Source organism: Heterocephalus glaber, unplaced genomic scaffold (genome assembly GCF_053883595.1).
Source record: "Heterocephalus glaber isolate CG9 unplaced genomic scaffold, H.glaber_assembly_v1.0 deba00001670, whole genome shotgun sequence".
NCBI classification, from domain to species: Eukaryota; Metazoa; Chordata; class Mammalia; order Rodentia; family Bathyergidae; genus Heterocephalus; species Heterocephalus glaber.
In genome coordinates this window covers 1-21,718 of record NW_028258408.1, presented here as the reverse complement: position 1 = coordinate 21,718, position 21,718 = coordinate 1, and the positions used below count along the sequence as shown (strand labels likewise).

The following is a 21,718-nucleotide window of genomic DNA, read 5'->3' as shown; positions in this document are numbered from 1 at the left end:
AAAAAGGATCCTCCTTTTTTGTTTATCTAAGTGTATTTTTTGGGAAAAGTGAGTACACCCAACAATGGCTTGTCCTTATGGGTTATAAGGACCACTAATGCATTTAACTGGTGTAGCTATCTCTAATAAGTTCCTTTTTAAAGGGCTATCCCAACTGCAGGTAGGGGAGAAGAGGCGCAGGTTTCATCTGACTGCTTCGAGCTGAGAAGGGTCAGTGTAGGGAAGGTGGTAGTTAGGGGCCCCTTTTAGGGAGCTAATTTAATAGGCCTTAAATAAAGATCATGTTGTAATTTAGCAATTATAATCTCTTTACAAAGTCAGTCGGGTGAGTTTGGTAAAAAATGTCTAGCACAGTTGTTCCAACTTGTATGTTTTTGTATTGATGGAATATTTATGAGTGTTACTTTGGTAATCAGAAAACAAATGTACAAATATATGGAACATTCCTACCTATTGGAAAAGTGTTCCAGGTGATGGAAGATGAGAAAGAGGGTGACATTTCGGTTGCTTTCTTTATGTTTTTCTGTGTTTTTCAAACTTTATTCAATGAACATCCACTGCTAATTGTATCACAAAAAAGAAGTAGTGTATGTTATTTTTAAATTAAAACACAGTGACAGATTGAGACAGATGGAGAGACCTCGACTGGTATGTTTGTTGGTGAAAGGAAAGCACAGACAAGGACGGAGTCACGAAGAGGTGGAGATGAGCTGGGCACAGCGGCTCACGCCTATGATGCCAGCACTAAGGGAGGCTGTGGCAGGAAGACTGTAAGTTCCCAGGCCACCTGGACAACTTAGCAAGAACCCATCTCGAGGGGCTGAAATGTACCTCAGTGGCAGAACACCCCTGAGTTCCATCGTGGTACCAAAAGAAAAATGTAGGGGCAGAGATGAGGTCAGGAAGAGAGACAAGGAGGCACAAAGGAAGGCTTAAACAGAAGGAATAAAGAGAGATGGAATGAAAGGAAGACGGAGAAATGAGGAGAAAATGCATTAGAAGCTTCTGGGTGATAATGACATGAAAGAACCAGCCTTGAAGCTGGACAGTGTGTAGGTTCGAAGAGCACCTTTGCTGCTTGATAGCTGTGTAGTTTGGGAAAGACCTTTGGGATACAGGGCCACCACGTCCCAAGTGTAGAGTGGAGTGAACATAGAATGTCGGTTTTGTGAGGTTGTTGAGATTGAAAAGAGATGATACGTATACATCAGTTACTTAGAACAGAGCATGGGAAACAATGAACCCCAAAAGAATGGTGGGTATGACTGTGGGACAAAAGAAATGACAAAACAGTTAGAGGCAGAGAGAGAGGTGAGACATTCGAGAGGAAAGAAACCGACTTGGGAGCTGAAGCCTAGGTCCAAGCCAACCCTGGCACAGGACCGCTCAGGTAAAGTCCTCACTCCCTGGCCCACATACCACAGAGCCTGGGGCCAGCGCGGACGTTTGGAAAGGGCAATCCCCAGGACAGGGAAGCCCGGTTGCACACTGTTTTCTCATTCAGGCCCATAAAAGCCACCATGGCTGGGGCGGGTACCACTGCCCAAGGTGGACAGCACTCTGCACACCTCCTCGGGGACGGTGGAGGCCAGGCCCCGTGGCAGCGCGACTCACCCAGGGGCCACCGCAGGTGAGCAGTGGGGGAAGTAGCTGGAGGAAAGCGGGTAGCCCGGACCGTGGGGAGCCATGTCCCTGTGCACCCAAGCATCAGTCCTCTGGGAGAGGAAGGAGAAGCGGCACTGACCCGGACAGGCCCTGTCCCTGACTCCCTGACTTCCTTGCTGCCTGAAGGAACAGAGATGCAGCCCAGTGGCAGAGCCGCAGTGGCCGCAGTGGCCGCAGGGCTGTGGGTCATGTGCATGCTGGTCATGGCTGAGAACCTCAGGGTGGCTGAAGACCGAGGCATGGTGGCTCCCAGGCACTGCCTGCTGTCACACTACCACTCCCTGGAGCCCAGGGCACTGGCAGCAGTCAAGGCGCTGAGGGACAGCTATGTGAGTGAGCCCCCGCCCCCCTGGCACGGCGAGCCCAGCCCGGACCCGCCAGCTTTGGAGACACGGGGCCCTGTACTGAGGGACACTGTGTCCTCGGCCCGGAAGGCACAGCTCCTATCTCGGGCTCCCGAGTTCTGTGTCCCTTTAGAAGCACGAAGCCGGCTGTGTGCCAGGGAGGAGAGGGCCCCGCAGGGGACCCAGCTCCGTGTTGGGGCGCAGGGTTTGGCCCAAGGATGGCAGGGTGCAGGTCAGCGCCAGCTCGCGCCTTCCCAGAGGCGCTGGCGCAGACAGCGCGCAAGACGGTCGGCGGCCATCGGGGCTCGTCCGGGCAGGGCTGGAGGCCGCCCCAGGGCCCCGGGAGGAGCCCCCGCCTCACCCGCGCTTGTGCCACAGGAGGAAGAGAGGCCGAGCTGGAGGCCGCGCAACTACTCGGTGCGCGCTCCGAAGGATCCGCCGCGGCCCTCGGTGAGGCCGCGCCCGGTGGGAGGGGCGGGCCGGCGCCAGCCAGCCAGCTAACTGCTGTCGGGTCCCACAGTCCTGCGCTGGCCTCCGCCGCGTGGCCCGGAGCATCGCGGACGCCCAGGCGGTGCTGAGCAGCCTGCGCAGCCCCGAGCGCTTCCCGGGCACCGGCCCGACCCTCGAGCTGCTGGCGGCCGCGGGCGGGGACGTGGAGGCCTGCGTGAGTGAAACCGTGCCCTGGCCGCTGAGGCCCCCGGGGCCCGCGCGCCTGGCGCATCTGAGCGCCCAAGGCAGGAACCCGGCCGCGCCAGACTCCTGTCCTCCGGGCCGCAGAGAGCCGGGTTTGGGCGGGGGGCCGCCCTGGGCGGGACGCTGCGGCCTTGGACTCCTCCTTGATCCGGATCCCCCCTCCAGCTGCAGCTGATCCGGCCAGGCTCCTGGAGGAGGTCCCCGCGACCGACCGCGAAGGAGGCGACCCAAGCTGCCAAGGGCGCTGAGTGCCATGCCGGGGCACAGGCTCGGGCAGCAGGACACCCCGGGGGAGGGGGCGGGATGGGACAGAGCACGGGGCTCGAACACCGGAGGGCAGTTTCTGGGCCAGGCGAAGCCTGACTCGGCCTCCTGCCCGTGTTCCAGGACTCGCCTCGCTGCCACGAAACCACTGTCTTCTTCAACCTCCTGCGCCTGCTCACGCGGGACCGCAGGCTGGTGGCGACCTCTGGGCCCTGCATCTGACAGCTGTCGGGCTCCCCAGGACTCACACACTCCACTACAGCAATTGGCTGCAGCTCACGGGATGGGCGTGTCGCTCAGCCAATGGACACTGAGGCGCGAGAGACTCTCTGTCACCATTGGCCAGACCTCCGTGCACCTGCGCTGGACACAGGAAGCACGCGAACTTTTCCAGAACCAGAGACCTCAGTGCCAGGGAAGCAGCGCTGCTTGCCTGGGCTGAGTTGCGCGAAGCTGGGCCAGGATGCGCGTGGAGAAAGCGACTGGAGCTCTGGGCGCAACCGTGGCTGACTCCGCCTCGTGAAGATCAGTCCCAGCTTCTGGGATTACCGGGAATCTCGCCCCTCAGCTGCTGGTCCCAAGCCGCGATGTGAACTGTCCCGTACTCCTCTGAGATTCTGTGAAGCTGTCGCTTTGGGTCTCCAGCAGAGGCGCCCATTTCCTTGGTTCTGACTTTCTTTTCTTTTTGGTGTGGGGCAGGGTCTCCCTGTGTAGTTCAGGCTGGCCTGGAACTCACGGCAATCCTCTTGCCTCAGCCTCCCCCGAGTGCTGGCGCTACAGGCGAGCACCACGACACCTGGCCTTCCTACGGGCCGTGGTAGTGCAAGGCCGAAAGAGCCTTCCGTTGCTGTCATCTGTGGATACTGTTACACGTGTGTTGCTCGCACTTGTGAAAATCCCGTGGGCATTTCCTCTTCTGCCTGCTGGTGTTAATTTATTACAGCGATTGAACACTGTCTCGTTTGTCCTGGTTGTTTTCCCTAGAATCATTTTGAGGTGCACTCTACAACAAAAAGGGCCCGGCTGGCAAATCGGTGATGTCATTGATCAGAGTGTAACTGTGCAAGTGGCTTCTCCCAGAGCCTCACTATCCTCCTCAATGAGACGAGGGTGCTCTCCTCCCTCCTGCATAAATGGGCCATTGTATTGTTCCTTTGCATCCAAACATGTGGGTGGCAATCTCTGGAGCTCACTGCACACCTAGCTCCCAAGGCCCCAAGGTCCCGCAGGTCAGAACTAGGATGAAATCTGCTCTTCTTTTGCTCCAGAGCCCGAGTTCTTCCTTAAGTGAACTTGCCCTCTAAGAGGAACAGGGTGGGAGGAGGAGCGCAGTGGTAAAGCACACACTGAGAATGCGCAAGGCCTGTGAAAGTCACCAGCAACACACGTGCGCGTGCACACACACACACGGAGGAGGTGTGAGTGTGACTTGCAGCCTGTGACACTGCACAACCACAATGGTGCAAAGGCTCCTACAACCAGCATTGAGGCCCTGCCTTGGAAAGAGGCTGGACAATGCACTGGACAGTGAGGTGGGCCGATCCCGCCCTTCCTTAGGAAATATTTTTAGGAATCAGAGCTCCAAGAGACTGAAAGTGTGCGTCCCTCCCAGACATTATCAGTGGGGAAAAGAAGAGAGTTGGAGTGGGAAGCTCCAAGAACAATGGCTTCAGGATTCGCTCCCTACAAAGCTCTATCCCATTACCGCGTACACTATATGCCATGAGGCTGGAGCTGAAAACTCCTTGTTAAATGATGAAGACCTTAGTTGCAAATTAGCCTGGTTCATTGAGACCCTTGGTGTGACTGCAATTCCAGAGCAGAGCCTCATTCTCCTGGGTCCTCAGTGTCTTAGACAATTAAGGGAGATCTGTGGTGGATGGGCCACCTCCCCAGGAGTCCTCTCAGGGGCAGATGGGAAGGGTGGACAGACTCTCACTCTCAATCTTGGGTTTTCCCCCTTCAGCCCCTCCCAAGGCAGCCTACTTTCTGGGCCGCATTCCCACCCCACCCAGCCCTCTGGGAAGGTTCTGATTCTCAGGAAACAGGTGGGCTCTGGGGGGCACCTTCCTCCCTCCCTGCCTATGCCATCTTGCACTTCAGGCCCCTATCCAGCTCTGCATCCCAGACCTAGCTGTCCCAATCCTTCCCTATGTGCTGAAACTGCCTCAGTGCTGAGGGTTCCTCACTGAACTCGCTTCCAGCCAGGTGAATCTGATTCCCTGGGCAGTCTTCTCCCTTCCTCCTGCTCACCTGGTCATCGCACTGCCCCCTCTGGGCTTCTCCAGCCCGGGGCACAGCTAGTGGCCAGTGAATACGTCAGGCTGAGTCTTAAGTTTACACACATCACCTGGGACTGTCCCTCAGTCTAGGATAAAAGGAGCACCATGGGACTGAGGCAGGAGAGGCATTGTGGACACAGCTGGACACCGAGAGACACCTTGTCACAGAGGAGCAGGCCGAGATCCACACGGGAGACTGAGGCTCAAGGCTCCAAGAACGGCTGAGGTAGACACCAGAGCTGGCAGCCTCCAGTGCACATTGGGTCTCCACCTGCGACAGAGAAGGGAGAGCAGGATGAAGCCAGGTGAGAAGCACAGCCTGGTCCATGAGGGTCCCCTCCCCATGGCCCTTCAGCCCTGGGCTCCCGACGTCACCTTCCTTGCTGTCCCTCTGTGACACAGACCCCGCTGGAGGTTGCGTGCTGCTGCTGCTGCTGCTGCTGTGCACTGTACAGACCAGGTCAGGGGAAGTTCCTGTCCCCAGACCCCTCAGTGTCTCCCCGGATGCAAGGGGCTGCCACGTGGCCCAGTTGCAATCTCTGTCCCTAGAAGAGAGGCAGGCCTTCAAGACAGCCAAGGAAGCATTGGTGAGTCTCCCCTCTGCCCCTTCTGTGAGCTGCACTCCATCCCGCCCCCCATGTGTTATCAGGTCTAAGAGGGGAACCTTGACCTCCCTGTGCTGGCTAAGCTCAAACTTCGCCAGACAGGTTTAACCTCCACCCTCCGTGTGGTAGGCTCACCTCCATTCTGACTCCTGTGCACCTTCTCGTGCTCTTAGTGCACTGGGTCAACTATGTCCTCGGCAGTGGAGGTGGCTCAGCCATCCCCTAGAATCAAACCTGCCACCTTGGTACATGAACCATCCTCCAACCCCACCGCACTGTCCCCACACCCTCCTGGGGAGCTAACCTGTGTCCTTGTTGTCTAGGAAGAGCGGCGCCTGCTGAAGGACTCCACCTGCAACTCGGGGCTCTTCTTCAGGGCCTGGGACCTGGGGAAGCTTCAAGTGAGTGGAGATCAGGCCCAGCCAGCGCTCAGTCGGGCCCAGACATCGGCCTTGTATTTGGCCCACTGGCCTTCTCCTGTGTCCCTCTCCGTCCCTCTGCACAGGTTTCTATCAATTCTTCCCCATCCTGGCCCCTTATGTGGTTTTTCACTTGTGGCCCGACCCGTTCCCTTCTCCCAGTCCCCTGTGTCCTCCTCTCCTCTGTTCTCTGTCTCGAGGATCCCTCCCTGTGCCCATGTCCTTGACAGGTGTGGGAGCGCCCCATGGCCCTGCAGGCTGAGCTCTCCCTGACACTGAAGGTCTTGGCCTCGGTGACAGACCAGGCCCTGTGGGGCATCGTGAAGCAGCCGATTCACACTCTGCGTCACATCCACGCCCAGCTCCGGGCCTGTGTGAGTTCTCGGGCCGCTGTGCACCTCCTGGGCTCTGAACCCCGCCCCTCCCTGTGTGCCAGCCCCAGCTCACAGTGCCCTCTCTGCCCCCAGGTCCCAGCTCAGCCCAAAGCAGCCCACAGGCCCTGCAGCCACCGCCTGTCCCGATGGCTGCAGCGGCTCAACCAGGCCACCAAGAAGGTGAGGGACCAGGAGGTCCATGTCTGGGGCATCAGGGGACCAGGCCGTGGGCAGCCCCTGAGCCCTCTCTGTGTCCCCACAGGAGTCCCCTGGCTGCCTCCAGGCCTCTGTCATCTCCAACCTCTTCTTCCTGCTCACCCGGGACCTGAGATGTTTGGCCAGGCCAGACCTGTGTGCCTGAGCCCTCAGCCTGCCCTGCAACCTGCCATGGAAGCCTTCGTGTCATTTCTGCCTCAACCACTTGCCTTAACTTATTCCCACCCAGACACTACTTCTGTAATTTGTGTGTTGATGTCTCAAATTCATATCCAATTCAATGAAAACCTTCTGCAACTAAACAGTGAGGAAGAGGCCCTCGAGTGCCTCGTGTTTGTTCGTGTGGATTCCTTTTCACCAACTCCATAAAGCCTTAGGGCAGATGCATGCTGTCACATGTCCAGTGTCCATAGCCCTGCACGTCTGGCTATTGGGCGGGGTGTGCGGTTCAGGCTCCTTTGCTCATGAGCCAGTACGAGCTAGCAGCTACAGCGACCTGGTCATGGGCCTGTTTAGGGAAGGGCTGAGGACCACTAGGGGACACACTTGCTGTGACATCTTGGGTTCATTTCTCCTAGGGACCCCGGTTATCCTGTGATATGGGAGGGAAAACTGACCAGGTGTGGAGGCTTCGAGGGCGGCCGGGACTCTTGCTGGCACCCGGCCTCACCCTGGACCAGGCGGCCTGGATTCCTCGGTATGGGATGCAGACACGGCTTCTCGCTGCCCTGCCCCTCATGTCTGGAGCTCCCTGCTCTTCTCTCGGTCTCCACTGCTGTGTGTAGGTCAGGCTCACCGGTGGCCGAGGCTATCGCACTGTTCCCTGCTGGCATTTGCCTCCACTGCTTACGGAACTTATGTTTGCACCTTGCCTCTCCTCTCTCCAGCTCCTGGGGCCCATTGCTGTCCGGAGTCCAGCTCACACCAGCATCCTGGGCCTTCAGCCCCGGCCCACGCAGGGAGCCGAGCTGCAGCGTCCGGATGACCCACTCTCCTGGCCCACTCTTCCTTTCTCTGGATACACAATTAGTCTTCCAGCTTCTCCATGGTCCATGTAGCCGAGGTGTCCAGCCCCAGGTCATGCATGAGCCCAGGCTTCCCCGTCCTCTGAGCGGCTTCCCAGCAATCTCCTGCTGTTTTGGGCCCAGGCTGTACAGGCTCTCATGGTTTCTGTGCACGCGAGCCCATCTGCGCGGGTCCTCGCTGGGGTTGCCATCCTCCATGATGGGAGAGTATTCCCACCTCGATCAACTCTCCCTTCCCACAGTCATGAGTGCGTTATGTCCCCCCCAACACTGAAGCAAAGACGTGTGGAGGTCCCAGCCCCCTAGCGGGGAATGTGCCCTCAGGGGACTCAGTCTTCACAGACGCAGTCAGGGTTGAGGCCATCCGGGGGGGCCCTAGTTCAGCCTGCCCAGAGTCCTTCCCAGATAGGGAAAGCCGCACGTGGGGAGACCACGGGCAGAGTGTGCAGCTTCAGCTATGGGTCAAGAGGCTCTGAAGGCCCCACAAGTCACCAGATGCTGGGAAGAGCCGAGGACAGAATCTCTGCTCCTGGTTTCAGAGGGAGACAGCTCCAACGATGCCTTGACTCTCGGCTTCCAGCCCCAGAACTGTGAGATAATAAATAAGTTTGCTTTTAAGGCCCCAGCTTGGATACCTGTGGGCCTGTAACCTTCAGAGTAATGCAACCACCTCGTCTCTGCCGACCTTTGATCCAGCACCTTCAGGGTCCTGTCCTTCCACTCCTCGTGTCTTCAGACCCCGACGGAACAATTTGTCGGGGCATGGCACACCCCAGGGTCCATCGTCCTGCCTCCCATGGCAGATGCAGCCCATCGTCAGTTTGGTGTGGTGGAAATGTGCTCCATACTTGAGTGATCCTTGGGGTGGACATTGTTGTGGGAGACTGCAAAATGGCCCTCCAAAGCGCTCCAGGAATGAGGATGGTGGAAATATTCCCTTATTTGCAAAAAAAAAAAAAAAGGTTTGATCATGTGATTCAGCCAAGGATGATGCCAGGGAGGTTTTCCTGGGTCTCCAAGGTGAGCCCAGTGCCATTTCAGGGGTCCTTATACACGGAGGCAGAGGGGGACACGACCTCAGCCAGAGTGTGATGGGGAGAAGGGGCCAGGAGGGGCCTGAAGATGGAGTGAAGACACCCTCAGGGAAGGGCGTGGCAGGTTCTAGGGTGGGAGAGGCAAGGTAGGTGGCTCCCTTCAACCCCTGTGTGTGGGACCTGCTCACACCTGGATTTCAGGCTCCAGATGCTGGGCTTGGACTTGAGGCCTCCACAAATGTGAGAGAAAACATGGCTCAGTTTTCCTTGCGGGGAGCGTTTTGTTTTGACACAGGGTCTCCCTAAATTGGGAAGTTACCCAGATCAGGCTCACACGTCAAATGTTCCTGCCTCAGGCTCCCAGAGTGCTGGAATCTGAGGCCTGCACCACCATGATAGGTGCAGATACCCTCTCCATAGCACTCTACCCAATGCAAATTCCTTCCAGCTGTCTTGCTCCCCTTGCTTCATTCTACTTCCCTAGACAGGATACAAAGAGCCCGGTGAGGCTCCACCAACTTTGCCTGGTAAAACTCTCCACTGCACCACTGTGCAGATTTCTTTTGTTTTCCTGCTGCTCTCTCCTGAGGGCTTCAATGGCGTCTGCCACAAGGTTGGAGCTGCTGAAGCCTTGTGGCATGCATTAGGCACAAATCAGCCTGGGTCACCGAGGTCCTTGTCCTCACTTCAGCTCCTCCGCAGAGCCTCCTACTCCTGGGTCCCTCTCAGCATGGACAGCAAAGGAAGCTCTGGGGGCTCAGCCACCTCCCACCACCCCTCTCAGGAGCAAGGTGGGAGGGGAAGGGTGGGCAGCCGTGCCTCTCTCTTGGGGCTTCTGCTTCTGACTTTCCCCACCTTGCAGCCCCTTCTGGTGGCCCCTCCCAGGCCCACACCCAAGCTCTAGGCCTGAGGTAGCCCCCACCCCAAGGGACGCCCTGCACAAGGCCAGTCCTCTGTCCCTCTCTGCACTCCAGGCCTCCTGAGCCCCAACATGCTAGGTCCCACCCCTCGCAGAGCCCCTGCCCCAGATTCCAGCATTCCTTTCAGATCCCACCTGCAGTCCAGCTGCCCTGAGTCCGGGGCACTTTCTCTTTCCTTTACCTGCTCACCTGACTAGAGCCCCGCCCCCTCTGGGTTTCCCAGCTGGGGCTCCCCTAGCGGCAGTGTAAGGCTCTTTTTCTGTCTTCACTTTTCACACATCACCAGGGACTGTCCCTCAGTCCAGGATAAAAGCAGCACCATGGGACTGAGGCAGCAGTGACACTGTGGACACAGCTGGACACCGAGAGACACCTTGTCACAGAGCAGCAGGCCGAGATCCACACGGGAGACTGAGGCTCAAGGCTCCAAGAACGGCTGAGGTAGACACCAGAGCTGGCAGCCTCCAGTGCACATTGGGTCTCCACCTGCGACAGAGAAGGGAGAGCAGGATGAAGCCAGGTGAGAAGCACAGCCTGGTCCATGAGGGTCCCCTCCCCATGGCCCTTCAGCCCTGGGCTCCCGACGTCACCTTCCTTGCTGTCCCTCTGTGACACAGACCCCGCTGGAGGTTGCGTGCTGTTGCTGCTGCTGATGGCCATGGTGCTCACCAGGACAGGGGCAGTTCCTGTCTCCAGTGCCCTCAGTGTCTCCTCAGATGCGAGGCACTGCCACGTGGCCCAGTTCAAGTCTCTGTCCCCACTAGAGCTACAGGCTTTCAAGTCAGCCAAGGATGCCTTTGTGAGTCTCCCCTGCTCCCCCTCTGTGAGCTGCACTCCAGCCCTCCCTGTGTGTGTCACCACCCCAAATGGACAGGAAGTGGACCTCAACCTCCCTGAGCTGGGCGCACCTCCGCCCTGACTGCTGTGCCCCTTGTCCTGCTCTTACTGCATCTGGCTGCCTGTGACTCCTGCAGGGGAGGCCCCTCTGCCATCCCCTGGGATGGAACCCGCCACCTTCCTACATGAACCATCCACCAAGCCCACTGCACTGGCCCCGCCTCGCCCTCCTGGGTAGGTCACCTGTGCCCTTGCTGTGCAGGAAGAGCGGCTCCTGCTGAAGGACTCCAGGTGCAGCTCGCGCCTCTTCCCCAGGGCCTGGGACCTGCGGCGGCTGCAGGTGAGTGGGGATCAGGCCCAGCCAATTGCCTCCTATCTGTTGCCCTCACCTTCTCCTTGTCCTGCCCTGCCCTGCCCAACCCTGGGGCTCCATCACCTGTTCCCCAACCTGACCATGGTGCTGGGTCCCACTCCCTCCTCCCCCAGTCTCACTTGTCTGCTGACCTGTCCCCGTCCTCTAAACCTCTCTGTCTTCCTCTCCTGTTGCCCTCCTCTGTTCTCTCTCCCAAGGACCCTCACCCGTGCCCATGTCCTTGCTAGGTGTGGGAGCGCGTGGTGGCCCTGCATGCTGAGCTCGCCCTGACACTGGAGGTGCTGGGCTCCGTGAGGGACCCAGCCCTGGAGGACGTCCTGGAGCAGCCCCTCCGCACGCTGCGTCACATCCACTCCCAGCTCCGGGCCTGTGTGAGTTCTCAGGCCGCTGTGCACCTCCTGGGCTCTGAACCCCGCCCCTCCCTGTGTGCCAGCCCCAGCTCACAGTGCCCTCTCTGCCCCCCAGGTCCCGGCTCAGCCCACAGCAGCCCCCAGGCCCCACAGCCACCTCCTGTCCCGATGGCTGCAGCGGCTCAACCAGGCCACCAAGAAGGTGAGGGACCAGGAGGTCCATGTCTCGGGCATCAGGGGACCAGGCCGTGGGCAGCCCCTGAGCCCTCTCTGTGTCCCCACAGGAGTCCCCTGGCTGCCTCCAGGCCTCTGTCACCTTCAACCTCTTCCGCCTGCTCACCCGGGACCTGAGATGTGTGGCCAGGCCAGACCTGTGTGCCTGAGCCCCCGGCCTGCCCTGCAACCTGCCATGGAAGCCTTCGTGTCATTTCTGCCTCAACCACTTGCCTTAACTTATTCCCACCCAGCCACTATTGATGTATTTATTTGTGTGTTGGATTCTCCAACTCACATCCAATTAAATGTTTATTTTTCTACCTTTTTAAACATTGTGCATGGGCCGGGGATTTAGCTCAGTGGTTTCACTGCCTGCTGCGCAAGCGCAAGGACCTGAGTTCGATCCCCAGTACCAAAAAACCCCCCAAAATAAAATAAACATTGTGCAAATGAACAATGAAGAAGAGCACCTTGTATCCTGACCCTTTGTACAGGTCGGTGTGACTTCCTCTGTTTGGGCCCATAACAGCCTAGGGCCCATGTGGCCCTCCCAGCCCTGGCGCCCTTCTCTCCCGGGCTGGGGCTCCGCATCAGGCAGTGGCAGCTCCTTCTCCCAGCTGCAGCCACAAACCCAAGGTTCAGCAGCTGGGCTCCTATGGGAGGAAGCTGCTTCCAAGTGGGTCTTGGCTGCTGCTCTCCGCTCCTGCTGCTCCAGCTCAGGTCCCTGTGTCCCTCTGCGGTGCAGACGTCCTTGCTCTCACAACCCCGCTTTTGTCCTTTTCCTGGACCCCCCTCTCAGAGCCTGCAGCAGCACGTCTTCCTTCTCCGCCAGACTGACCTGACCCTCCCCTGCGCCGTGTCTACTGCGGTGCCGCACCCATCGGAAGAGATCGAGGGCTCTCCATATCCCAGGACACTGTCCCTTCCTAAAGCCCACAAACCTTAATTACATCTGCAAGTCCCCGTGCCACAAGGTGTAAGACACGCGCTGCTCCAGGGCTTGGGCTGGGATGACATCCTCGGGGGTGAAGGTTCAGCCCAGCACACTAAGTGACGGTCCATCTGATTGTGTGTCCGTGTACACAGGACTGCGTGTGTGGTTGGACATCTGACTGTGAGTCCTTCTTCATCTGTGATTTTGTTTCTGGCCCCTCTGAAGATGTGTGAGGGGATCAAGGGAAACTTCCCTCTTCAGCACACATTGCACATCCCTTCCCCCTCAACCTGAAGTTCTGCAGGATCACAGGGATCGTGTTTCGGGGTGACCTAGACCTCATGCTCCAGTGATCTGAGCCTCTTGGCAGCTTCTCCCTGAGACCCCAGGCTCTGGCTGTTCCCTTCCTAGTTATATTTTCATCACCCTGGGCGACACACTGACTGAAGATGTCCCCAACCATCCCCCTCCTGCTGGCCATGTTCTTCCCTCCCAAGGGCAGGAGCCCCTCCCCACCTGGTGACCAGGGACAGCTGTGCCTGCCACGGTGTCGGCTCCTCTCCCGTGGCAGAGGAACACAGCTACTGGGTAAGAATCAGATTCTCAGAGTCACTGGCATTCTTGCCTTGAGCATGGTGCAAAGGGCCTTCCTCTGGGCCCCAGGGCCTCTCCATCTGCACAGCCTCCTGTTGGGGAAGGAAGAACCAGTGTGTCAGGTGGGCGTTTCCATCCCACAGTCCGTTGCTGCTGGGTGCACTCGACCTGCTGATGTTCTGGGTCTAGTGTCTGGGGTGGTCACTGCTGTCACCTGGCCCTGCACTCCTCCCTCATGACCCAGCACCTGGCTGGCCTCTGCTGTGTGTTTTGTGTAGCTCCCTTGACCTTTTCCCATACCCCTTGGGCTGCACTGGGCTGCCCTCCTGAGTCTGTGTAAACTCCCAGGGCCTGGCCTTAATAGAGTGCTCTGCTTGGCAGGTTCTCTTGGGTCATTGGGTTCTTGTTTTAGAGCTGCTACACCACAGCCTGGCCTGCTGCTGGCTCCCACTCTGGCCTGGTCCAACGTCCACGGCTACGGCTTTGGAGTCTTCCTGACCATGGACCCTGCCATCTGTCTGGGCCTCTCCCTTGAGGATGGGAGTTATGAGTTGCAATAATTTAACTGGGGAGGGGGCTGCCATACCCCAGACCGCCAGATCCCTAAACACTTCACTCACGGGGCAAGCCACCAAGTCTTTAAAGGTGCTGTCTCCTGCCTTCTGGAGCTGGGGACTTCCAGCGTCCTTGCCACTTCTTCTTCGTGCCTGTGACTAGCAGTTGACATGGAGGAGTGGATCCCAGGGCTGTCCTGGAAAGGCCCCCATGGTGTTCTGGGGAGGGCGATGTTCCAACAGAGGGCAGCACTGCTCACATAGGCCAGGTCCTGATTCTCCATGAGCACCTGGCCAGCCTCAGTCAGTGTGACCTGCTCCGACCTCCGGTTTTGCACAGTGATTGCCTGTGCAAGATCTATGGCCAGGTATCTCTCAGTGATAGGACCTGTGACATCCTCACATCTGTGCAGTTTGAGGCACTACTGTCTTCTATTGTCATGCATGTTGGGTTTTTTTCTTTTCTTTTCTCCTCCTTCTCCTTTCTTCTCCTCCTCCTCCTCTTCCTCCTCCTCCTCCTCCTCCTCTCTTTCTCTCTCCCTCTCCCCTTCTTTGTGGATGTTGCGTGATCCTGGAAATGGATCCCAGGGTCTCACACATGCTAGGTAAGTGCTCTCCCACTGAGCTATGCACAAGCCCTTTTTATTTTGAGACAGACTTCCTAACTTCCCCAAGTTTGGCTGACCTCAAACTTGTGATCCTCCAGCCTCAGCATCCCAGAGTGCTTAGATTACAATGTATAGGACCAGGCTTTGTCTGGGTGGTTTTGGAAGGAGTAGGAGAGGGGAATTAACTGGGCATGTGATGTGCACCAGCAGCCCTATGTGCTTGAAGCTTGGAGAACCACACAAACACCTGCCATCCGGCATATGCCTGGAACATATGACTCCTTTTCCTATCACAGCTGAGGTGGCTTGGCCAGGCCAGTGGCTTCTACTTGGGCCTCCTGTGTTGTGGTAGCTGTGTGGCCCCATCAGGGCCAGGACTCCATTTACTGCCTGAGTTCAGATGGCACCAGAGGGACCTGAGCGGGCCTCTGTATCCCCAGCATCCGTGTTAGCTAAGGTCTGATGTCCACTGATTTCTAAAGGGCCTCTGGGCAGTTTCCCTTGGGCAGTGATGGCCAGTTATTTTTTCACAACCACTGTCTCAGAAGAAAAGCTCTGATTTGCAGTACTTGCCATTTTCCATGGTGTAAACCCACCCCATGGCCAATTTCTAGCTGCCAGTGTGATGTCTCTATGCACAGAATTTGGAAGACTACAAAATAACACATCAGCAGGGCACAGTTTTGTTTTTTTAAATTATTATTCACTAAGTTTATTGGTACATTTTAGGTATACAATATGATGACATTCATCATTGGGAATTTGTGCCTTTACATGCTACGTCTTGGTTCTTATTTTTTCCCCATTCTCCTGCCCTCCCTTCAACCCCTCTACCCCTCCCTATTTACAAAGACTTTGTTTCTGTTTTCTCCTTTGCTCATATTTTTTCCTTTCCCTTCTTTCCTTTCCCCTACTCTTCCCACTTCCCCTTCCTCTTTAGACCTTTTCTTCCTGTTTCACATTCTCTGTTATACATTGTGATCCTTATTTACACTTTCAGTTTCTCACACCAAAATGTACACACAATAGTCCTAGTTTTCATTTCCTAGGGATATGGTAACAATGTAGTACAGGAAATGTAGAAGTGGGAGACAATAGCTAAGTTTGGTTTTTAAGCCCTAGGTTGGGTTTCTGTGGCCCTGTAAGCCTAGGTGTCAACGTAACAACCTCGCCTCTGTCCACCTTTGCTGGAGCACACTCAGGGTCCTGTCCTTCCACTCCTGATGGCCCCAGACCCTGATGACACAATTTGTCACGCCATGGCACACCCCAGTGTCGATTGTGCTGCTTCCCGTGGCAGATGCAGCCCGTCCTCAGTTCGGTGTCTCGGGAATGTCCTCTTCATTTGAATGGTCCTCGAGGTGGACGTTGTTGTGGAAGGCTGACAAGAAGGGAGGCTTCACGTCAGTGACTATTTCAGAGGTTTCAGTCCATGGCCACTTGGCCCGGTTGCCTTCAGGCCTGTAGCAGAGGTGCTTGTGGGGGAAAAGCTGCTGGCCTCACAGTGGCCAGGCCCGACCAGAACCGTGAGGAGGGGCCAGACTTCCTGGATGCCCTGGAGCACAACCCTGAGGACCCAACCTCCTACCCGGCCATCTGCGAAAAGCTCCACCGCTTCCTAAGAACAACATTGGCTCAGAGCTAAGCCTTCAACCCCTGAGCTTATAGGAGACCTTTCAGATCCAACCCAACAAGCAGTGTCTGCCTGTCCACTGTGAAGCTCCAGTTCCAGGTCCATCCCAGGTGCCAGCCCCTCCCAGGCCTGGCCATGCCCTTCCCATGTGTTCCCATGCTCATTTATTTCTCTAAAATTTGCAAGACAAAATGTTTCTCCATCCTGTTTCTTGCAAGGAGCCTCTACATTGCAGAAGTGAGGGACAAGCCCACTTGTCCTGCCTCTGCACACAGGTGTCCAAGGCTGCCTGGGTCCTAGCAGCCCTGCTGGGCAGAGATTGCAGAGCCCAAGGTTCACAGCACAGATCCCGGGATGGAGGATCCAAAGCCACAGAGTGGAATTCCTCACTGTGTCCCTGACCAAGGTGTGCAACCCGGTTGGCAGGGGACCACTCATTCACCCAGGCCCCTGCTCTGCCCAGCATGGGTGCTCAATGCCCCAGGCCAGGTGTTTGCACCCACCTCCCTTGAGGTCCTCTTGGGGGCCCTTTGGTGCCTCCGCATCTTTCTCAGCACCAGAGAGGGTTCCCGGGCCAGAGTGATCTGATTACCATTAGAAGGCAGTGATGAAAATATTTCCCCCGTGATGTGGTAATGTCGCTGCTTCTCCATTAGTGCATTCAGACCTCACCCATCACAGCCTTAATAACTACTGTAACCGAGAGGTGCAGAGGAGCAGAAAGGAGATTGCAGGTCTCCAGCAGGGAAAGAGCACAACGGGCAGTGTCTGGGAGGTCTTTGGGTGACATCCCAAGGTCAGTTGACACTGTGCTGTATGTTGGCCTCATTGTAAAAGATGTGGGGTCTCCTGAATAATGGCCTCGCAGATGTTCCTAATGCCTGGGCCCTGTGGGTTTGTCACCTTCACGGGCAGAAGGGATCTGGGATGGACTGAGGTATGAGTGGGAGGGCAGGGTCCTGGGGTGACCCAGTGGCCCCTGTGCTGTCAGAGGCCCTCATGGAGGAGGTCGGGGCAGCATCAGCACCGGGGGATAGGACAGGGGCAGTGGGAGACTGGAGTGACTGAGGGAGGATGGACCAAGGAGCGCAGCCTCAGGAGCAGGAGAGACACAGAGAGCTGTGGCCCTGGGCTCTGAGGATCCTGCACCGTTCACAGCTGGGTTTCAGATCTCTTCCCCACAAATTGCTACACTCTAACCAAGCAGTGGCACTTGCCTCCCAGCATTCTTGGAGGCTGAGGCAGGAGGATTCCAAGTTGAAACCAGCCTGGGAAATAGCCATGTAGTGAGATCTTGTCTCAAAATCAAAAATAAAAAATAGGACTTGGCTAGCATAAGCAAGTCTCTATGTTTCCTATCCAGCACACAAATAAAAACAAAACAATACAAAACAAAGCATTACCTAACAAAACTTTTGGGTGCTGATCAGTCCTCCAATCTGCCTAGAAAGGGGGGGGGGTGTAGTGAGGGCTAAAGAAAGAAAAACACTAGAGACTTGTGTAATTTCATAGTATATGGCAGGCTGGGAGGTCAGTGCCTCAGAGTGGGCAAAGACAAAGATACTTCAAGCTAGCCACTATGTATTGGGTGCACACAGTAATCAGAGGAAGTATCGGGTGACTCAGAGGGTGGCAGGAATCCTATGTTGATGATGATCTTAGATTGATGAGGACGGTGAGATGGGCAAAGCATTCTTACAATAGTAGTGGGACGAGACAGCAGGCTAATAAGGAATCGGTCCTTCCCCAGTAGAAACCTTTCTCTCTCTTTTTTTATAACTACTTGGTTCTCAATGAACCAGGATATCTTCCGCTGATGTACTCTTGCCTTTGACTGCCGCAGCATCATGGGACCATTGAGGCCTCAGCTGTGACTTGGAGGTACACGGAGTTATGTTTCCACATACAATGGCTGGCTCTCGGGCAAGGTGACATTGGGCCTTAGACAGCTATAATCATAATCTAATTATGAAACGATTTTTCCCAAAAAATTATGTAGAATGGCTCTCGACAAAAACCATTGTGCTTTAAATTTCAGTGTTTTTGTGTTCCTTTTAATTAGGCAATTTAAAAAAATTATCTTTTGGCAAACACATAGCATTTACCATCTTAACCAATGATAAGTGTACAGATCATAGTTCTATGCACATGCACACTGTTGAACAAGCAATCCTCAGAACTTCTTTGCTCTTGCAAAACTGAATCTCTGTACCCATTAAACCCAACTCCCATCCCCCTCCATTCCCCCCCTACAACCTCCATCTACTTTCTTCTCTGCGAGTTTGTCAACTGTACATAGGGCCTATAAGAGGGACCACACAGTATTTGTCCTTTTATGACTGGCTCATTTCACTTAGCACAATGCCTTCAAGGTTCATCATGTTGCTTAGGTCAGAATGTCCTTCAGTTTTGATGAGGCTGAAAAAGCTCCATTGTGGGTAGACTACATTTTACTTACCCCCTTATTCACCAGTGGAAGTTTTGAATCTTCTACACCCCTATCTTAGTGGTGATTGGTTTCAGCAGCGATAGAAACAATACAAGCAGTAAATATCAAATTTCAGAGAGAGAGTGAGTGAAAAATACAGATTTTTTTGCCCTCTTTCCAAATCACAGCCCTTCTTTGAATCGTTATGGCCAGTCAGAAGAACTGCCCTAGGGATGTCCTAATCTTCGAGGCAGAGCCTAGTTCTCAGGTGTATCCACATTCCAGGTTGGCGGTCAAAGAAATAGGGATATCCTCAAAAGCGGAAGGACCCGAGTTCAATCCCTGGCACCAAGGAAAAAAAAAAAAAATAGGGAAACCACACACTAGGGTTTTTTGTTTTATTTTGTTTGGCAAGGATTGAACCAAGGACCTGTTTTGTTTTTGTTTTTGTTGTTGTTGTTTTGAGACAGGGTCTTGCTAAGTTACCTAGGCTGAGTTGGAACTTGCAATCTTTGTGTCTCAGTCTCTGGAGGGCTGGAATTACAGGTGGTACCACCAGGGTTTTAAAACAAATGAGTGCTTTAAGGCCTAACTCCTAGTGAGGAGACATACCCAGTAGCACAGCAGCACAGAGCATACTGGAAAATGCAGTCTTAAATTGATGACCAATGAGGCTCCATGTCTAGTACTGAGGAAGGAGGGGCAGAGGGTTCTGGTGGACAAGGCAGAAGCAGCCCCTAGGTCCCCCCGGGGACTCCTAGATGGGCAGAAGTCAGGTGACAGATCTCAGCCAAGTGTGCTCAAGAAACCCAATACCTCTGGAGGGAGGAGGTGCAGGGGTAAGGTCTGGGTAGCAGATAAAACTCAGCTCCCTCAGCACTCATCTGCTGAGTAAATGTGGCCAAGTCAGCTCTCTCATATGCAGGGTGGGAGAAAGCGCAGCACCCACCTCAGAGGCCCAGGTACTGCAAGCCCACTGCTCTCATGTGGGCAAATCCCTCAGGACAGGCAGGTGCCGGGACAGAGCTTTGTCGTCACCTACACTTCGCACAGGCAGCTCCCACCCACTGGGATGCTGTTGCCAACCGCCCACACGCTTCCTTCAGGGGCCTGTCAGCAGCACCACCTCAGCCAGCATACCGCAGGTGAGTCCTCCTCCTCCACACCCAGACTCTCCATCTCTACTTCCCATAGCCAACCGCATGCATGTTTCCTACTCTGCTATTATTCAACTTCCGCAGGAGCATTAGCTCCGCAGGGGGCAGGGTGTGCGTGCGTGTGTGTGTGTGTGTGTGTGTGTGTGTTGTGTGTGTTGCTGATGACTGGGGCCTCAGTGCCTAGAACAGTGTTGCCCCAAGTAACTACTTGATAATACTTCTGGGTCGATGATGGACTAGATAAGGGACCAGGCTGGTCACAAGCAATTTGGTTCCTTTGGAGCCCTTAGCTGGACCTGGAATCTCAGAGGACACCATTCCCATCTCCCTCTCCTCCCATTGGTGGCAGGTAGGGGAGCCCTGTCCTTTTTTTTATTATTATTATTATTGCAGTGCTGGGGCTTGACCATGCATGCTTGGCAAGTGCTCCACCACTGAGCTCCATCCTCAGCAACCTCCTTTTATTTTTTAGACAAGGGATCACAAAGTTGCCCAGGCTAGCCTTGAACTTGCAATCCTCCTGCCTGAGCCTCTTGAGTACTGGCATTACAGATGTGCACCACCATGCCCAGCTCAGGTCTGCCTTTTACCTCCTTCTTTGGTGTTTCAAAGTTCTGAGCTATTTATTAACCTAGTGCACAGTTGAGATTGAGAACAACAGTGTTAAAAAGTAGAGGGTTGGCACTGTATGCATATACCCAATTATCATACTGTAGCTCCCAAATATTTAGATTTAAAAAGAATAAAAATTTTTTTAACGAAAGGGAAGCTTAGAGAGGCCTGGGGATTTAGCTCAGTGGTTTCGCCACCTGCTGTGCAAGTGCAAGCGCAAGGACCCGAATTTGATCCCCGGTACCAAAAAAAAAAAGAATTCACAAAGGAAGGTTAGAGAGTTGAACACTGAACGACTTTAAGAGAATTTAACTGCTCATAACTGACCAGCTTTCCCATAAGGAGCCTGCTCTGCCTGCAGAGCCCAACTGGCACATTGAAGTAAGAGAGTACAAGTTCTTTTTCTTTTTTAGTTTGGTTCTTTTATGTAGCCCTGACTGGCTTGAAACTTGTGATCCTCCTGCCTCAGCCTTCTGAGTGCTGGAATTACAGGCTTATGCCACCACAACATCTAGGAATAAATGTGTGTGCATGCGTGTGTGTGTGAGGGGGGCACTTGGTGTGTGGTATTGGGGATTGAACTCAGGTCTTTTCACACTCAGCACATCCCCAGCCCTTTTTTTTACCTTTTTTTTTGAGACAGGGGTCTCACTAAATTGCTAGATTGCTCAGGTGGGCTTGAACTTGTGATCCTCCTGCTCCGCTCCTAGAGTGCTGGGATCACAGGTGTGCACCAGCATGGCCAGCTAGGAGTAGAATTTTTAATGGAAGAAGATAAAAGATTATCAACAAAACTGAGCAGGTAAAAACATGTTCTTGATTTCATACTCTGCAAATCACACTGGGGCAATATGTTCCTGGGTGGCCATCTGGTAATAAATTTGGTGCCTAATATATTTAGTAAAATCACAAGTCCCTGTTGCCTGGTGCACATTCAGATTTAATCAAGTCACTTCCCATCTTAACACTTCCTCTTTTTTATGCTTTTTGATCAAAATTATTAAGCGTATATCAGTGGGCTTCAGTGAGGTATTTCAATACAAGCATAAAACATGCACTAATCAAATGCTTTAATGTTCTATATTCCTTCTATTCTTTCATTCTGTCTTGGTCTTGGCTTCTCTATCCTGCCATCCCATAGTTTCCTTCCTAAGCAAACTCCTTCTAGGAGCCCCAGTCTCCCTCAAAAATTCTCCTGGGTAGGACTGGGGATTTAGCTCAGTGGTTTCGCCGCATGCTGCACAAGCATAAGGACTCGAGTTCGATCTCCGGCAACACACACACACAAAAATTCTCCCTGGGGACCCCTCACCAGCCCCTCCACACTAGGGCCCTGGGCGGGAAAATGAGCCCTGCTGCCCACCTTTGCCCCATCCGGGCACCCATGGCCCCTCGTGTTGTCGGGAGCTGCTGAGGGTCCAGGGATTGTCACGCTCAGGTGACTTCCAGAGCACAAACACTGAGCCCGGTCAGGGTCCCTTTCCCTAAGCTTGCCTGGCTCCCTGCCCCACCCTGCTCCAGTCCTCCAGCCTGGGGATCCCCTGGGTCTTCCTTCTGCCCAGCTGACACTACACCACACAG

The 21,718-nt window shown here is 54.9% G+C and overlaps 2 protein-coding genes across 3 annotated transcripts; one reads left to right on the top strand and one right to left on the bottom strand.

The window, feature by feature from the left end:
• Positions 1 to 5,626: 5,626 nt before the first annotated feature.
• On the bottom strand, positions 5,627 to 10,020 carry LOC147822220 (uncharacterized). Of its 2 annotated transcripts, none has more exons than XR_015445934.1 (4): positions 9,976 to 10,020; positions 7,480 to 8,824; positions 5,989 to 6,239; positions 5,627 to 5,810 (listed from the first exon to the last, which is right to left on the bottom strand). XR_015445934.1 is itself a non-coding variant. In XM_087197482.1 (4 exons), exons 2-4 carry the CDS (start codon positions 8,083 to 8,085, stop codon positions 5,738 to 5,740), a joined length of 744 nt encoding a protein of 247 aa, XP_087053608.1. In that variant the 5' UTR covers positions 8,086 to 8,824; positions 9,976 to 10,020; the 3' UTR covers positions 5,627 to 5,737. The 2 variants fall into 2 exon arrangements, 1 of the variants encoding a protein (XP_087053608.1); XM_087197482.1 differs by having other exon boundaries at positions 5,627 to 5,793; positions 6,158 to 6,239.
• A 331-nt stretch (positions 10,021 to 10,351) lies between these two features.
• On the top strand, positions 10,352 to 11,784 carry LOC147822219 (interferon lambda-2-like). The gene is made up of 6 exons (XM_087197481.1): positions 10,352 to 10,361; positions 10,459 to 10,640; positions 10,941 to 11,018; positions 11,279 to 11,422; positions 11,517 to 11,603; positions 11,686 to 11,784. Exons 1-6 carry the CDS (start codon positions 10,352 to 10,354, stop codon positions 11,782 to 11,784), a joined length of 600 nt encoding a protein of 199 aa, XP_087053607.1.
• The last annotated feature ends 9,934 nt before the right edge of the window (positions 11,785 to 21,718 follow it).

What these genes read in the sequence shown, in the direction of transcription:
- LOC147822220 (XM_087197482.1), bottom strand. Translation starts at nt 8,085, where the DNA reads ATGGAGGATGGCAACCCCAGCGAGGACCCGCGCAGATGGGCTCGCGTG. An exon ending in CCTCGAAGCCTCCACACCTG is followed by an intron (nt 6,240 to 7,479) that starts GTCAGTTTTCCC and finishes AAGCTTCCCCAG; the next exon opens with GTCCCAGGCCCTGAAGAAGA. An exon ending in CCTAGACAACAAGGACACAG is followed by an intron (nt 5,794 to 6,157) that starts GTTAGCTCCCCA and finishes CCTCTCTTCTAG; the next exon opens with GGACAGAGATTGCAACTGGG.
- LOC147822219 (XM_087197481.1), top strand. An exon ending in GGGACCTGCGGCGGCTGCAG is followed by an intron (nt 11,019 to 11,278) that starts GTGAGTGGGGAT and finishes TGTCCTTGCTAG; the next exon opens with GTGTGGGAGCGCGTGGTGGC. An exon ending in ACTCCCAGCTCCGGGCCTGT is followed by an intron (nt 11,423 to 11,516) that starts GTGAGTTCTCAG and finishes TCTGCCCCCCAG; the next exon opens with GTCCCGGCTCAGCCCACAGC.